Source organism: Plecotus auritus (assembly GCF_963455305.1).
Source record: "Plecotus auritus genome assembly, chromosome: 2".
Classification (NCBI taxonomy): Eukaryota; Metazoa; Chordata; class Mammalia; order Chiroptera; family Vespertilionidae; genus Plecotus; species Plecotus auritus.
Genome location: NC_137771.1, coordinates 159,945,521 through 159,963,388, shown reverse-complemented (window position 1 = coordinate 159,963,388; position 17,868 = coordinate 159,945,521). Strand labels below are relative to the sequence as shown.

The 17,868-nt window shown below is 38.0% G+C and overlaps 1 protein-coding gene across 1 annotated transcript in view; it reads left to right on the top strand.

The window, feature by feature from the left end:
• Positions 1–1,317: 1,317 nt before the first annotated feature.
• BTLA (B and T lymphocyte associated) overlaps positions 1,318–17,868 on the top strand; it is a gene marked incomplete at both ends in the record, with an annotated part of 31,798 nt that continues 15,247 nt past the window's right edge. The window contains one exon of the mRNA XM_080655522.1: positions 1,318–1,405. Coding sequence (XP_080511648.1) covers positions 1,318–1,405 — 88 coding nt within the window. The remainder of the gene's footprint in view (positions 1,406–17,868) is intronic.

The window sequence follows — 17,868 nt, the reverse complement described above, 5'->3', positions numbered from 1 at the left end:
GCATGAATATTTCACAGGGTGTTTACTGCATAAGTATTGGAAGCTCTAAGAAGTTATATATAATTGCTGTGGGTTACACTATGGTGGTTGAAATGCATGAATACCTAAGTTTCAACACTAAAGGTTCATATGAGAAAATTACAGTATTGGTTACTGAGCTCTTTAAAATCAGGAACTGTGACTCATTCATCTTTGTGCCTACAACCTGTGCACAATTGTTTATTTGGATCAGTAAGTACATGAAAACTGTTTTTTTAACCTTATGCACTTAAAACCATTGAAATTTGGCCTTGGAAGAAAATCACCAGCCTCTGAGAGAAAGACTCACAAAACCAACTTCTGACAATGACCAGAGATGTCACAAATCTAGATTTCTCATTTGGAATCTCAAGTGGGTGAATTTAATTAACTGCTATAATTAGAAGCTAATTACTAGAAGTGGCCTTGGAGCAAACAGTCCCACATCGACCCTGAGCTATCTGATCTTGAACTTTTCCATTTATTCCCTTATTGTTTCAATTCTATTTAATCCAGACAATAACCACATGAAGAATGTTGAAAATGGAAGTTTCCTTTAATTGGTATTCAAGATGTCATTCAGCTCAAAACTTTATTATTTGGAGAGAACAAGTAGCTAATACTAACGATGATCTTGTTCCACTGATATTTATCTACAGATTAAAGACAGTTGCCCTTCCCTCACCTGTTGAGGAAGTGCTTCCTGCCACTCATTTTCTCCATAACCTCAAGTAAACCTCCATTGGTTTAATGACAATAAGCATTCTTATTTTACCGTGACAAGATGTTTGGGAAGAAAAATCTAAAATCTTTTACATAAAAGAAGTTTCATAATCACACGCTATGAAAAGGGGGAAAATATACACTTACCACAGGTACTTTTTACCATGAATTTCTTGACCTTGGTTTCCTTAAAGTCTCAACCTAAACATTGCAACAATATAGATTTCTTTAGAGTTTGTTCATTTCATTGAAATTTGATTGAGAAAAACTTCAATGTGAGACACAAAGGGTGATAAATGGAAGGAGAAGTTAGGGACTGAGCTGCTTTGCAGATCAGAGCATTTGAAAGTGAACACCCAATGTGACAAGAAGCAAAAACCACAGGATACCACGTACTCTTTCTGTTCATTTTGCTTCTCAAACTACTCATGCTCTTCCTAGTGTCTGTACCTACATCCTCTATCTTTATTTCACAGATGTCGCTGGGGTAGTGAACCTGATCCCAACCCTGAAGAGCTCAGGGGAGGAACGGAAGCCTTCTACTTGAGAAGATTTTGCTCCCGATGGGCACAGGAAATGAAGACATTGCCTGCCATGCTTGGAATTGAGAGATTGTTTTGGGTCCTCTTCTTAATCGCACCTCTGGGCATCCGGAGTATCGATGGTAAAACACCTACTTAGATTATTATTTTTTTTTCCTCAGGGGCGTGTTGGAGGTAATGTTTTTCCTTGTTGATCTTACTAGGATGTGGTGTTTATGTGGAAGACAATGGTAGATAAAACGAAGTAGTTAGATTTGCTCACTGAAGACATTCTAAGACATTAACCACATTAGAACATGGTATTCAAGTCACTTTGGCTGATTTTCTTAAAAACATGTTCTAATAGTAAGAAAAGGAATTGGGTAGATGTTATAAACAGTTAGGGACAAATTTAGCACTACTACTAGCAAAACGGCTCTGAATGTCATACTGATGGTGAATGGCTTGTTCTTTCCAAACCGAAGCTTGGCAGAGTGAGTGTTGTATTACTCGGTTGGGTAGGAAAGGTATCAGATACCTCAATCCATGGCTACTCTGGAATAATGTTGCTAAATAAAATCACACTCCTTGCTTCCATGGAGTGTGTGCCTGGAGAATACTGATTGAGAAAATGCTGAGAAAGATAGGACTGGAACATTCTGTCATTGCGTCTAAGAAAATGTTTCTGATTCGGGTGTCATTTGACATAGAAAACAGCTTGGGTTCTGCATAAATGATGTTCGGCCACTTTTGCAAAGATTTTATGTGAGTTCACTTGCTCCCTAACTTTGACACATTGTAAAGGGGGATGGGCTATAAATAGCTAGCAGCGGTTTTAGATTTTTCTCATGTCTGGTTTCAAATATCCTACTTTATAATACCCACAAGCACATATACTCTTTCCAGTTTTAAATCCGAAAATATGGCCCCTGAAAACCTATAAAATGGCATCTATAACTCTAGAATGGGGTGGTTTGGAATTTGTCTCCAGGAGCAAAATAAAACTTCCCGTTAGTCATCTAAGTATTTTCATGATTGTATATTTTTATGTGTGTATATTTGGTATTAGGTTGACAAGGGGGTTTAGTTAGATGACTGGATTTTTCACTTTCCATAAGATGCCTTCAATCACATAGCTACAACTGGAGTCAACTATCATAAATATTATTAAAAATAATTGTACCAATTTGAAGAATATATAGACAATTCCCTGTAAAATGAAATAAAAGAATTTTTAGTGCTGTATCAGACTGGGATTGGGCTACAACTTCTATTCCCCCTCCCAACATGCTTACAAAAAAGAACTTGAGTGTTAGAATGGGGTTAATTTACTGGCTTTGCCACTTACGGTGTGCCTTTGATTAAGTTTCTTATCTTCTCTTATCCTTAGTTTCTTCCTTTGTAAAATAGAGATAATAATTGTACCTAAATTATGGGCCTATTCTGGACACTACATATGCAGTAATATGGATAAAGTAACTGGCACAACAAGTGCACACAATAGAAGCTTGCTAAATATTAATGGCATTTTTGCTAATATTATTTTCACAAGCAACCCCCACAAAATTCAGTTAAATGGGCAGCAAGTTTTAACATTATTATTTAAAATAGTTGAGTTTTTAAAGCTAAAATAGAACGAATATATTTGGCCCACATAGTGAACCAAATTCTTTGGAAAATGAAAGGGAAAGCCTTGGATGAAGTCCTGGCCAGGTATCTTACATAACAGTTGATGGATTACAGCATTTCTTGCATTAAATTAGGACACAGGTTGAGATAAGGGAATGTTTGGCGAGATTTGTTCTCCCAGACAGAGCTTATGACTATTTCTTAAAAATCACACAACCTTTATATCTTGGAGATTTCCTTTGATTTAGTTAATCATGGAATTCTTTACACTGGCACAGTTTCAAAGTGTTTAAAAATAATTTAAAAAGATATTTTTCATCCTCCACTTCAATGCAATGTGAGATGGGTGTGCCTCTTCCCAGGAATACGGTTGCACTGAGAATACGGTTGTGAAAAATGTAACATTCACTATAAACTTCCTTCTCTGTAATGAAATCATGGTTGCTTAAGTGTTTCTCAAAAATACATCAGGGGGGCACTCTGCCCCTTGGTATCTGGTGTAGAATTTCTATTCCGATGAAAAGTATATGGGCAGAACATGCTGGCAGGGACTAGGCTGCAGTGTAGAAGCCCCTGTCAGTCACCTGACTCATTGCCCGTGAGCAGCTCTAGTTGTGAGGCCTTGGGCCACTTGTTCAGTTGAGGGTCTACCTAGGATTCCACCTTCAAGCAGGCAGAAGCACTGCAGTTAATGCCTGACTACACCACTTGGCACTATATATGATCCTGAATGAAGGCTGTAGGAAATCTTTGTTTGATCACGGCTTATTGTGAGAAAAAAAATACTAATCTGGTCTAGTAGCAGAGAACACTCATAGTTTGGCTCCTTTGAGAACAAAGTGGTTATGGCCAAGTCTCCTTTGGGTCTTGCCTGTGTCCTCTTTAGCCTGTGTTGTGATACTTCGGTATGAACCATGGATCCACACTCCACATCCCACCCACAAAGATGGTGTTGCTTCACCGTAAACTGGCCATATTGTTAGGTCAGAACAGAAACATTAGGGCAGAAAGTGCTCTGCATGTGTTTCTCATTCCTTGAAGTTTCAGGGTCTTTATCAGGCTTATTTCTAAGACGGTATCTATTTGTTCCTATTGAAATGGGCACAGGAGGTGGAGCTCTGCCTTCTGCCAAATGCCTGTGTATTGTTATTATATGAATGCCTGCCACTAAATATGACTACCTTGGACGTAAATGTCTAGGAATACTTTCTGCACCTGCAGGATTTCCTGAATTAAGGTATGAATAGGTTAACCCCTATGCTGATTACAGCCTTGAAGAGACTTTCCAAACACTGAAAAGCTCTTTAATTAATTGTTGCTTCCTCTCTCCCACTATCAAAATTTCCTCTATTGTAAGGTTGAAGTCAAGTGCTGTTTATCTTGCTTCACTGGGACTCTCATAATTACTTTCTATTATTTGTGAATTTCACCTTTACTGAGAGTTCAGAGTTGTTGAAAGAAAATGTTCACAGGTATCTGTAATCAGGTCTAAAAATGAAATCAACTTTTTGCTTTGTTCTTTGGAGAGGCAGTGGTGGGACTCTAGAGCTAGGACTGGATTACTATCCCATCTGTGCCATTCACTGGTTCTGTGACTATAATCTCTCTGGTTCTCTTTCTTCATCTAAACAATGGGGACAATAATGACATTAACCTATTTGGGTTGACAAAGTCATCTATAAGTAACTGTTGATATCATTACCTGCTATCATACCCAGTCACCAAGAAATGATAATAGAATTTGGGAGTCACGAGATTTTCGTTATATTCTGTCATCACATTATATCATAAGCAATTTGCTTCACTTTTCTAATATCCTCCATTCTCTCACCTTAAAATAAGCTCAGTATTATCCACCTTTATGGTATACTCTCATGGATTCTTACTTCCGTGTTTATCTCATAGAAGAAATTACTTACATGCATGTTTCTGTGTGTACACAAGCAGGGGTATCATTTTAGTTTGCTCAGAATGTAAATATGTACATTTTGAGGTTCACTTTTGAACACAGGCCAGGAGAGTGTTAGAGGTGCCATCTTGGCCAGTAGTAGGGAAGCATTAGGTTTAGCTGGTAGAGCTCTATAACTCCTCTCCTCCTTTCTGATAGCCACACTTATCTTATGAGTACAACCTGGAATTTGAATATATTACAAACAATCCATTGTCCAGAAGTGGCTATAAGGAAGGTTGGGGCATTTTAGGTTCTAGCTGGATGGTCATGGCTCCATTTCACTTACTTCTCTGATATTAGAAGAGGAGAATTAATTTTTTTTTTGGGGGGGGGGAGGGGACAATTGGCAGTTTCTGCCCGCATAGATATTGCTAAGTATCTTCTAGGGCTTTGAAAATGCCAGTGAATCTCAGTGTAGCAGAATGTATTAGGAAGCCCAGGAAGTATCTGGGAAAGAAATGAAAATGAACTTTTCCTGTGTCTTTCCGATAACACAAAAACCTAAACTTACTCTGAGCACCACACTTAACCATTCTATCACTGAAGGCAATATTTAAAAATACGCATGTTGGTTTCTCTTTTTAACTAAATTTTTGGGGTGATATTGAATAATAAGATCATATAGGTTTTATGTATACATCTCTATAATACATGATCTGTATATTACATTGTGTGCCCACCACCCAAAGTCAAATCACCTTCTGTGACCAAATATTTGGCCCCCTTTACCTTTACTAGCCCCAATCCCCTTCCCTCTGGTAACCACCATACTGTTGCTTGTGTCAAATAGTTTCAATTTTATATCCCACATATAAGTGAAATTATATGGTTCTTAGATTTTTCTGACTCGCTTATTTTTTTTATTAGTATAATAATATCAAGGTTCATCTTTTTTATGGCTGAGTAGTATTCCATACTACTTTATCCAATCCTCTACTGAAACACACTTTGGTTGTCTCCATGTCTTGACCACTGTGAATAATGCTGTAATGAACATAGGGGTGCATATATTTTTGCAAATAAATGTTTTGAAGTTTTTTGGGGGGTAGATACCTAGGAGTGGGATTGCTGGGTTATATGGTAACTCTATTCTTAATTTTTTAAAGAACTGCCATACTGTTTTTCATAGTGGCTGTACCAATCTACATTCCCAGCAAATGAGGTTTTCTTTTACTACAAAATCTCTCCAACACTTGTTATTACGTGCCTTGATGATAATAGCCATTCTAACAGATGTGAGGTGGTATCTCATTGTAGGTTTGATTTGCATTTCCCTAATCACTAGTGAGGTTGAACATTTCTTTTCATATATCTGTTGGTCATTTGTATGTCTTCTTTGGGGAGGTGTCTGTTCAGGTTCTTTGCCCATTTTTAAATTGGATTGTTTGGTGCTGAGTTGTATGTGTTTTTTATATATTTTGGATATTAACCCCTTGTTGCAACTGTCATTTGTAAATATCTCCCATTCGGTTGGATGCTTTTTTGTTTTGTTTTTGGTTTTTGTTGTGCAGAAGCCTTTTAGTTTGATATATTCCCAACCATTTATTTTTTTCTTTATTTTTTTCCCTAGCTTTTGGGGTCAAATTCATAAAATGTTCTCCATGACCAAAGTCCATAAGTGTAGTACCAAATGTTATCTTTTATGTAATTTATTATTTCTGATAAAATGCTGAAGACTTTCTTTGATGCTGCTATCTCCAGCTTCTAAGATATTCTCTTAGCTTTTTCTGCCCTACTTTTCTTCCTGAAGTCACTATGACCAAGGTGAAGGGCCTATCACCTCTGAAAGACAGGCCCACCTGTGTCAGGTAATTAGTGCCTTCCCAGGCTGAGCTAGTCTCTAAATTGACAACATAAAACATTGTTTTTTAGGTCTCATGGTATTGGCTAAAAAATTTTGCTATGCCAGAGAGATAATTACACATTGGCCAACAAACTTTCCACCAGATACTCAAACTTGTCACATAGGGTGGGCATGACTCTGAATCCTCTGTCATGGGAAGGCAAACACGGTGCCAGTAGGGTAGAATCACAAGGGGACATTTGTTATCTGGTAGGGAAGTACTTGGAAAAGTACCCAAAGACAAATATTTTTTACTTGACCAAGGCCGGCCTTGCTGGTTAGTGTATTTCTGTAGGATTTCATCTCTCAGATAAAAGAACATTTTTCTCTGGGATATACTTCCTTTTCTGTATTATATTTGTTTGCCTGGTGAGTATACCCATTTTTATACATCACTGCTGATTCCTATGAAAGCAGTTGGGAACTGTGGAAATCCTTTTCACGTCCCGTGTGGTTCAAGGTTCCAGGTTCAGGGTTCAGGTTCTGGAGAAGGCCACACACAAATGAAAAGAGACTAGAAAAGCATTAATTTGGGAATATTGGGGCCAGGCGGGAGTCCACCTCTAGGGGGAGGACTACCACCCGCTCTGGCTTTGTTATCCCTTTTATTAAGGTTATGGGATACACCCATATCCTTTAGGCAGGAAATTCCAATAATAGCCAATCAGCAAGAATTTACATAAGAGTAACAGGTGGAGGCTGCTTCAACTACCAACATCTCAACTAAACAATGAGTGATTAGATCCGACCTTTTAGAGCAATTAAGGTTGACCAGCCTTCCGGATTCCCTTTCCACATCTCTCTATTAGTGGGACAATGATGGGTTTCCTGCAGGGAACAACTATTCAGAGCAGAGGCACTTGAAGCAGATCTTCTGGGTTTCCAGTTCTTCTTTCTGCTACCTACATGCCTTGTGACCTTGAACAATAACTCAACCTCTCCACATTAATTTTATTCAAAATATGTAATACCTGGCATTTATTGTTTATTAAGAGCAAGCAGAGTCCTAAGAACCCTTCCTATAGGTTCTCATTTACTTTCACAACTATCCCCCTGCAAGAGAAAAGCTTGTACTTTAGAGTTAGCTGGGCCTGGGTTCAAGTCCTGGTCCTGGCTCTGCCTCCTACCAAGTAGTTATCTTGACCTGTTAGTTTCTCTAACACTTCATTTCCAAAACTTAAAATAAAGATAGAAATAGTAACTACCTCGTAAAATTGTTGTGAGGATCAAATGAAACAACACACACACACACTCACACACACACGCACACACATGCGCACACATACACATATAGTACCTAATAGTGCATAGGACATAATAAGAACTCAAAAAAATTAGTCATATCCCTGTTTCTTCTGTCTGGAGGATCAAGGATGAATCTGCAGCACTCAGATAATGTGAGATGCAATGTGCTTGTGGGCTAGTGGCAATGAATGCAAAGCAGTGATTCTGGAGGTGAGCTCCCAAAGTGACAAACCATCCATGTGCTATCTGACCTAATGATCACTAAAGCTCTCTGCTTGTCCTATTCTTTAATATCTCAAAAGAGACATGGCACAGGTATTTTGTAACTTTGCTAACTTTTTTTTAAAATTGATTTCAGAAAGGAAAGGAGAGGGAGAGATAGAAACATCAATGATAAGAATCATTGGTTGGCTGCCTCCTGCATGCCCCAGATTGGGAATCAAGCCGGTAACCCAGGCATCTGCCCTTGACTGGAATCAAACCTGGGACCCTTCAGTCTGCAGGCCAATGCTCTATCCAAGAGCAAAACCAGCTAGGGCACTTTGCTAACTTTTAGGCAAAGCTATACTAGAATGACTGTTTCAAAACAAAACAACTTCAGAATAATCACAAACTAGATAAAGCCAAGAGATACATGGCTTGGTCTTAAATTGCTCAGTACAACTACATTGAAAAGATAGTCTTCACATTTTCCTCAAGTAGTTATATCACAAGATGAGAAACTCTAGCCCTACAAAAAAATTGCTTCAAAATATGCTAAATAAATACCTTATAAAGCAAACCTAAAAGAAGGTTTTAAAGAGGAAATAACAATAAAAGATGACTATGACAGTTCTCTTAATTTTCTTGTTTCATGGTCTTTTAAATAAAGGGAATAAATATGGAATTACACCATGTGTATTCTTGGTGTGAAGTTAATTATTTCCAGTTCCACTTTAGCCAAAAAAACAACAAAAAACAAACCTTCATATTATGTAAGTCTCTCTGTCTTCTCTTTCTGCTCTCTCTCTCTCTCTCTCTCTCTTTCTCTCTCTCTCTCTCTCAGTGTATGTGTTTAGACTGTGAAGAGATGCCTACTTCTCTAAAAAGAATAGTATCAGACAATATGCACAGGAAAGAAAAACTTAAACTATTATTGCATAATAGTTCTATGTCTTTTATCTATGTTACATTATGTGTTTCTCAGGTAGATGTGGGTGAATATCTTCCATCTGACAATAAGGGCTGACTCAGTCAGTGTTTATTATACACCTTAAGATTAATTTATAGAATTTTCTTAAACTAACAATGATCACTCTTTACAATAGAAACCCTGATTTTGACATATGTATGTGTGCATCTTTCTTATTCAAATTTCCCCAGGTATTTCTAGCATTTCTTCCAATATCTGATTTATGGAGTGGGTTTGTTTACCACAGAGTTAAAGTAATAAGTTTAATCAACATTACACAATACAACATAATATTAGTGGTTCTGTATGAGGTGGAACTCCTCACCCTCATCTCATGTCACCACATTTCTGATTTGTGAGTCAATGGCAGCTAGTTTATGAGGGGAAGAATGCCCAATGGGCTTTCTGATGTTGTCCATGTAATTCTCTGAGACTGTCCAGGTGGATGCTCTCCCAGGATCTTTGATGGATGATTACATGGCTGCTATTGCTGTACATGGATCGGCCTTGGCTACGCTCAAGCCACTGCCTCAAGGGATCACTAAATTCACACCAATCTATAAGGGAAGCAGCACTGGTTTCTCTTCCCTGGTGGTCATCATAGCTCCTCTCCTATCCAAACTCCAGTCCTCTAAAGGTAAGCAGATCAGCCCACCTGCATCCTCTGAAGACCTATTTTCCTCCTGAGGCTGAAGAATTATCTTTCCATAGCCTTCCTACCATGTGTCTGAAGTTAGTTGGTTGGTGATTTATCATAGTATCTTCTGAAAGAAGCTAAAATCCTAGTTAATGTCACAGAAAATTAGCATATAATACCCTTCATAATCATTTCAGTTTTTCAAAAATTGTTTGTTTACATTTTTTATGTTCAGCTCTAATGTTGTCTTAGCTCCAGTCAGACATTCTGCATTTATTACAGGTTCTCCTTTCTTTCAATGAATATAATCATTTTGAACTTTCCATAAATATGTAAAAATTTTTCAATGGAAAGATTTTTTTTCCAATGGAAAGCTTGGTTGGAATTTTCCTCACAATAATAATCAAGGCATATGGACTTTAAAAATAAGAAAAAATTGTATTTCATATAAAATTTTAATTACAAACTTTTTTTAAAAAGAGCTAAGTTTCACAAATTATCTATCTATCCTTCTTGGCTCCTGATGGCATTTATACCTGTAGCTACACTTGCTCAGCTGGGAGGTACTGGACCAGGCAGTTGTTTGGGGCTGGCATGCCTTCCTGATTGGTTGATGTGGGTATCTGGATGATCACAGAGTGATCACTTATTAAATATTTTGAATATCAATCTGAGTCAACATAAATCAGGCCTTTCCACACTGCATACTCATGAGGTCTAGTTTTTCTTTAGTGGTTAAAGCTTAACCACTGCAGGGCATGTTGAGGTGCAAACATTCTCCACCTCAATGCCTTTGACTGGCCTCTCTAAGGGAGTTCAGCTGTGTCTGCTCTGTGTCCTTAGTACACAGAGAGCATTAGTCAGAGTTGTGGTCATATTTTTCTCTCCATGAAGCTGTCTCTGTTAAATCTCAGGGTATATCATGCCATCTCACTTTCGTACCTTTTTAAGGCCATCTCCTGGGTAGAGGCAGGTACCATCCCACCAAAAAGGTTGTAGAGCAGATAGGAAGACAGATACATAAACACATATACTATATAATAAAGAGCTAATATGCTAATTAGACCATACGGCAGAACGACCTTCCAGAACGACCAGTGGGTGGGGGGCGGGGCCGCAAGGCAGCAGGGGCTTCTGGGAGGGCCAAGCCCCTTGCACGAATTTCATGCATTGGGCCTCTAGTTTAATTATAATAGAACTAGAGGCCTGTTGCACAAAGAGATTAGTGCAATAGGCCTTCCTTCCCTTGGCTTCCAGCACTGGTTTTCCTCCGGCACCCAGGACCCAGACCTTCACTCCAGCCAGAGTCTGCCATCTTCGCTGCAGACTCAGGCCGGAGTCTGCCTTATTCATCTTCATTGCAGAATCCGGAGTCTGCAGTCTTCGTCTTTGCTATGGCCAGGGTGCTGCTCCTGTAGATCCCTCCGCCCCCTGCCCTCCCTCTCATAGCAGGTGTTCTGCCCTGCCTGGCCACTCTGCACCTGGAGCAGCTGGGCGGCCACCATCTTTAGCCTTCTAATTTGCATATTCCCTCCTGATTGGCTGGTGGGCATAGTGGAGTGATGGTCAATTTGCATGTTTCTCTTTTATTAGTGTAGATGCTGTATATCACACAAAATAACACGGGACATTCGCCAGGGAGAATATCAAGTAAACTTGGGTTGCTGGAATATGGGGGTGGGTTGAGTTTGCATAAGGAGGCAGGGGGTAAATTTTATTTGTTGACATCTGAACATGTCCCTGCAAGTATTAAAGAGTCTCTGGAGGGTTTTAGGCAAAAAATCTTGTGATTGGATTTTCATTTTAAGAATACAAACTGACAGTAATGTGGAGAATGGATTAAAGTAGGGGGAGGGGAGCAAGGCCAAGTTTGGAATGTAGAAGATTAGTTGGTAAGCTGTGACAATAACCCACATGGAGCAGAATAAGACACAAATTAAAGTAGTGGCATGAAAACAAATTTTGCATGCTGAGTCAAGTTACTTGGGGACTGATAGAATGAAACAGTAAAGGTAAAAGATATCAAGATGACTCCCATGCTGCTATGTAGATGATGGTATTATACTATGATAATGGGAGGAAGACCAGATTTGCCCCAGGATGGAGTATGGGGCAGGAGGGAGTTCAATCTCCTCCTTGAAGCCTTTCTTGATTGATCCAGCCACAAGGGTTCTCTCCCTCTTTGAGATTTGAAAGCTCTGAGAGACTGTATAATCAAGATAATCGAAGAAAAATCTAATGGGAAAATTAAGGAGCAATGTAAGCTTCTTTCTGCATCCCCTTTGCACTAGAAAGAGTCACATTACTAAATAAACTGTCACATGAACCATGCGATATTCACATCCCTGGTGTGGGCAGTAAGGGGTACATTGTCTGTACAGAATTTAAAAACAAATAAAAGTTGGTCTATTTTTAATTATCACCATGTACCAGCAATTGTAAATAGCATTAGTGGTAGAATATTCCTCCCCTTAAAAATAATTTTGGTTTAAAGTTCTAAATAATTACTATGATTACAGCTGAGTTTTAATAATATGTATGGAAGTTTCAATTAGCATATTTTTAGTACTTCCTTTTTGATAACCATTACATTCTACACAGACAATAATGTGGTGAAGGCCTGAGGTGGGGCAGGATCTAGGTAGAGGGGGGTAGTGGGGAAAAAACTGGGTCATCTGTAATCCTCTCAACAATAAAGATAATTTTTTAAAAATTAAAAAAAGAAAATTAACTTAGAGAACTTCCCACTTATAAAGTTGGCCCTGGACATATACAAATTCAGCTACATTTCAAGAGTAAATTCATAATTCTCCAGGCACAGTGTGTATCTCCAGCCCTGTGGTTCTCCACATTCCTGCATTTAAACAGATTTTAAAAACACAATAATACCACAATGATTATAGAGACAAACAGAATGTGAGAGGTTTTATTTCTTTCATTCTATGCAACCATTTTGAATATTTATTTGTTTAAAATTTGAAACAGTAAAACTGTACAGACTGTGAAGTATAATTTCATGTATGAACTAAAGTGCATACATACATGAAATGTTTGGTTGATTAATATCTTTACAATTGAAATATATTCTTTTCTTTAAAGTGTTAATTATTTTTAAATTAAAAAATGAATCAAGAAAAAAACTTCATATTTAGTAATTACCTACATTTTATCTTTTTTAGCATTTCAGTTTTTAATATAATTCACTTATTAGTTACTAGAAAATTATTTATATAAACTAACATATCAGGCTATAACTAAAGAATTAAAGTTCATACTAGGTAGATATAAAAATTATTAAGTAAATAGTACATTTTTACTTTCTTGAATTCTAACATTTTTTTCAAATATCTTTTAATTTGCATGGTTATATATACAAAGTTCAGTAAAAATTATTCACTGCCTATGTGTCTTTTCTTTTCATTTTATTATTTGTTTCATTTCAAAATTATTTCTGAGAATATGTTTCCATATAGAAGAGGAGATTGTTAAAAATGTTCTCTGAGCATCAAATATGCCAGGTACAGCCTAGTCATGGGCAATGCACATTGTGATAATACAACAGGGTTTCCATGATCATTTTTATTTTATTTTATTTTTTTTATTGTTTGAAGTATTACAAATAGTAGTACATATGTCTCCTTTTTTTTTCCCCATTGACCTCCCCCCGGCCTCCCCTTCCCCCAGTACATGCCTTTACCTGCCCCCCAACCCCCAGTGTCTTGTATCCATTGGTTATGCTTATATGCATGCGTACAAGTCCTTTGGTTGATCTCTTACAGGCCCCCCCCCCCACCTCCCCTGCCTTCCAGCTGTAGTTTGACAATCTGTTCAATGCTTCTTTGCTTCTGTATCTATTTTTCCCCCTTTTCTTTCCTTTAAAAAATCTTGCCTCTGCAGACTAGAAATAAACATATAATAACAAAAAAATGTTTGAGTCCCAATTTCAACGTTCAACAGTTCTGAGTCCCCGTTTCAATGTCAAACAGTTCTTTATGTGTACATGTCAGCAATGATATCTGGATGGTGGGCACATGGTGGCAATGCAGGTCCGACCCTCTCTAGTTTGGTCTTAGGCAACCTGCTGCGTCACACAGCTGCTGACTGCTAGCGTGGCAAGGCGTTGTCAGCGTCTTCCATCTCTGGACTGTTTCTCCTCTTGTCTTCGTGGTTGGAGCAGACCTGTCAATTCCTCTGTTGCAGGAATCCACATGGTCTTGGAGTTGTTTTCTAAAAATATACAAACATATTCTCTACCACAAGTTAATAAAGGAATCTTTTCTATATAATTGATTTGGGATCCTTTTTATTTTTGCCCAAACGATTTTCCTTTGTCTTATTTAGACACCATGTGTGTTTTTCATGGGTGTCTTGCTGTTAGCATTACAAATGAAAATTAATTTTGTAAAGTAAAAATTTTCTAGATGTAATTTACTTATAGAATATTTTTCCTTACATGATATTACCCTACTATCCCCCCCTTTTTTTTGATTAATGGAGGCTTTTGTAAATTTTATAATGCAGTCTTGATAACATTAAATTTTAATTTTTTGCACAAAAATATGACTGCTTTAGGTTCATTGCATGTTCAGGAATTTTACCATGAGATGAACTACCAATAGAAATCTTAGTTACTACTTTAGGAACAGGTTTTTGTCCCGTACAATTAAATTTTCTTGAATATTCACTTATTTCAATTAGCCTATTTAAATTAATCTGAAAACTTGATTATTATTTTACCGTCAAATTTAATACTCTACCAACAATCTTAGTTTACCCTGTAAATATTAGTGGAAAGGATTATTTGCATTCTTGAGTAGACCCTGAGCATTCCTGGTGCTAGGCTGGATTTAGATATAGGGCAGCTGCTGTCAGCCTCCATGATAATTTTTAAAAATTAAATCTTTATTATTGAAAATATTACATATGCCCTCCTTTTCCCCTATTAACCCCTTCTAGCCTCCATAAGAATTTTTAAAATGAGAAGCTTCCTAAACTTGGAAAAGGTTGGTTGAGGTTTCATTCCTTTACTGCATGTATTTAAATTATTTTTAGCATTGAGAATTTCCTACTATTAAATGTGAATGTTTGAGAAAAACAACAGGAGCAATAATTGCAGGAACAACCATAACTAACATTGGCCTATAAACCCCAGCCAAAATGTGATCTTCATCTCTCTTCAGAAAATGTTTTGTTTTGACAAGACAAACTCATTGGGGACAGGTTTGGATGTCCTGAGTGTCATAAGAGGGATATGCACAATTCAGGACAAGCAGCAAAGAAATGTCAAAATGCTTGTCAGCTGGAAAATTAAAATGGTGCCATTGAGCTCAGTGCATCATTCCTGCACTACAAACATTAGTTTTTGTTTCGGAGACATGGGGAATATAATACCTTCTTTGTACAAAGAGGAGTATTCTTGATGACTTTTAGAGCGTATGGCAAGCCTGTATTTATTCATTCCTCCATTCAAGAAAAATTCCCATGCTAGACAATGTGCAGTCAATGATCCCCATCCTGCTGATAAGAATATCCAGGAACTGCAGGAGTGTTCCCATAATCCCACTGCAAGTCAGCGATGTGGTCAGCTTGGTCTCTTGTCCACTCTGTACACTCCTTCCAAGCATATAGTCAGAGAACGCTGGAACTACAAGGGATGAACAACTGTACTACTAGCATTGGGTGACAGTTCGATGGCTAAATGCAATATAACAGAAAGTGAGTCTTACAAGTAATTTTGTAGTGTCAGTCACACACTGAGGGAGGTGTAGTTGTGTATGTATTTTTGTGTGGGAGAATGTGGTAAGTGATAATTTTCTTCTTTTTGCCATCCAATCCTTTTATTTTTATTTTAAAGAAACGAAATGCCAGGGAGACTGGGTGGCTCTCTCAATATCACACAATGTTTTAGCATCTGAATAACCATGTTCAAATGAATATTCTAATTTTTAGCTATCTCCATGACTTTTATAAGTATCTCAAAAGAATCAAGCTCTGTATTTTCTCATGGTTGATAAGCAAAATGTAAACTTCTCCCACCTAATGCTATTCCATTTATTCTGAAGCAGCTAGGGGTCTCCATGTCACTGTTTCAGAAAACCATGACCCAAGTGCATATCAGTTTATGAATCTGCCATGAGATCCCTGCCCTCTCTACCTTTGCCCTTCCATGACCTCCCATGCCCACTCACTGCTCTAATATCAAAAAGCTCCTCGTTCACCTCATAAGGTTCAGCTCAAACACAACCTTTCCATAAGCCTTGTTCCAATAGCCCCAGCAGAAGTGAATCTCCTACACACCCACTCAAAGTTTGCACATCTTTACCAGTGTTATTTTGTTCTCCCATTGGTCAAGTGTTTTGATTTTCCACTGGAAGGCAAGCCCCATGCTGGCAGATACCATGTCTAATTTATTTCTAAGAGATCCTTCTGAGCCCTCCTTTCAGCCCAGGTGAGCTTGAAGAAAAAAGAGTGGTAGATAGTAAAATTATTTCAGAAAAGATACCCTGTTGTTAATTAATCTTGTCTTACAAATGGAATGGTAAGTTCCTTGAGGGAGGAAAGTCTGTGTCACTCTGACTGGGTGGCTCAGTTGGTTGGGGTGTCATCCCCTATACCAATAGCTTTTGGTTTCTATTCCTGGTCAGAACACATACCTAGGTTTCCGGTTTAATCCGCGGTCCGGGCACATATGAGACGCAACCAATGGATGTCTCTCTCTCTCTCTCTCTCTCTCTCTCTCTCTCTCTCTCTCTCTCTCTCTCTCTCTCCATTCCCTTTTCTCTAAAAACAATAATAATAATTTTAAAAATCCTCCAATGAGGATTAAAAAAAGAAATTTTTGAAAAAAGAAAGCCTCTGTCTATAACTATCATGTCGTTTTTCACAATGCTGGCACAGAGTTATAGGCTCCATAAACTATGATTGACTTATCCAAGTAAATGAAAAGGGAACTTAGAAGGCTGAGAAAGCCTATTAACTTTAGGGGGAGCATTGAACTTCTGGAAACAAAAGTTTCACTTGGTCTTTCTGCCTCTGCCTCCTCGCTTTTTTGTCATAAGTCTAACCACATTTAGGTCGGTACTTCCTTTTGGTAAATTATCTTACCCTTTCTCTTCAATTTTTTGAAAACCTCATTCTCAAAACTTCACTTTTAGTTTGCTTTCATTTTTATTCTGAATTTTTGGAAGCAACTGAATTGGGAAGCCTTATTGTGCACTTATTTGAGATCAGAGCAGTGATAAATATAGGGTGTCCCCAAAAAATGTATACACACTTTGAATGATTATAAAGTCAGTGTTTATTAATATACAGTTCATTTTCAAAATTCATTTTCAGTGAGTTATCTGCTGTTAAAGTGTGTATACATATTTTTGGGACACCCTAATTATAAATATTCAGAGGTTCTAAAAGTTCTTTACAAGTCTCTTGTCTCAATCTGATTCCTGAAAACTCAATCAGGTAATACTTATTCTGAGCAAGGATTGATGATATGCAAGCAGAAATTATGGTGTATAACTATTTCTCTCTTTTCCACGTCCAGCACGGCTAGAGAGCAGACAGGAGTCCCGAGCAGGGGCGACAGGGGATTGAGAAAATGGAAGAGACAGAAACAAAGACAGTAGGGAAAGCTGAAACCAGGTGGGACAGCTGTCCTCTGATGGAGAGACAGGGACCCAGAGCCGATACAGCACATTTATTTTATACAGTAAGATACCAGGAAGTTTTACTACAGTTTAAGATACAGAAAATATGTGCATTCTTGTGGCTTCTTTGTAATTGTCACTTCTGGTGGGCCCGGATAATTGTGTTTGTTCCTGGTGCCTGGCTGGATTTAGCTAAAGGTCAGACTGACAACACACCTGCCTCTGGCAAGGTATATTTCCAGGGCATGGTTCTGCCAGGCGCCACGGGATTCAGATGACAATCAGCTCAGGGGCCTTTCCCAGACGCTCTCTACAATGGTGACAGGTTTGTCAGGTGTTAAGAAATAGCTAAAAAAGAGCATATTTTTATACCATACTGCCAAGGGTATAGAAAAAAGTGAAAAATTATGCTAGGTAGAGCAGTATGGGAAATGTGGGGCCATAATACCATACATCAGTGATTTTCAACCTTTTTCATCTCATGATA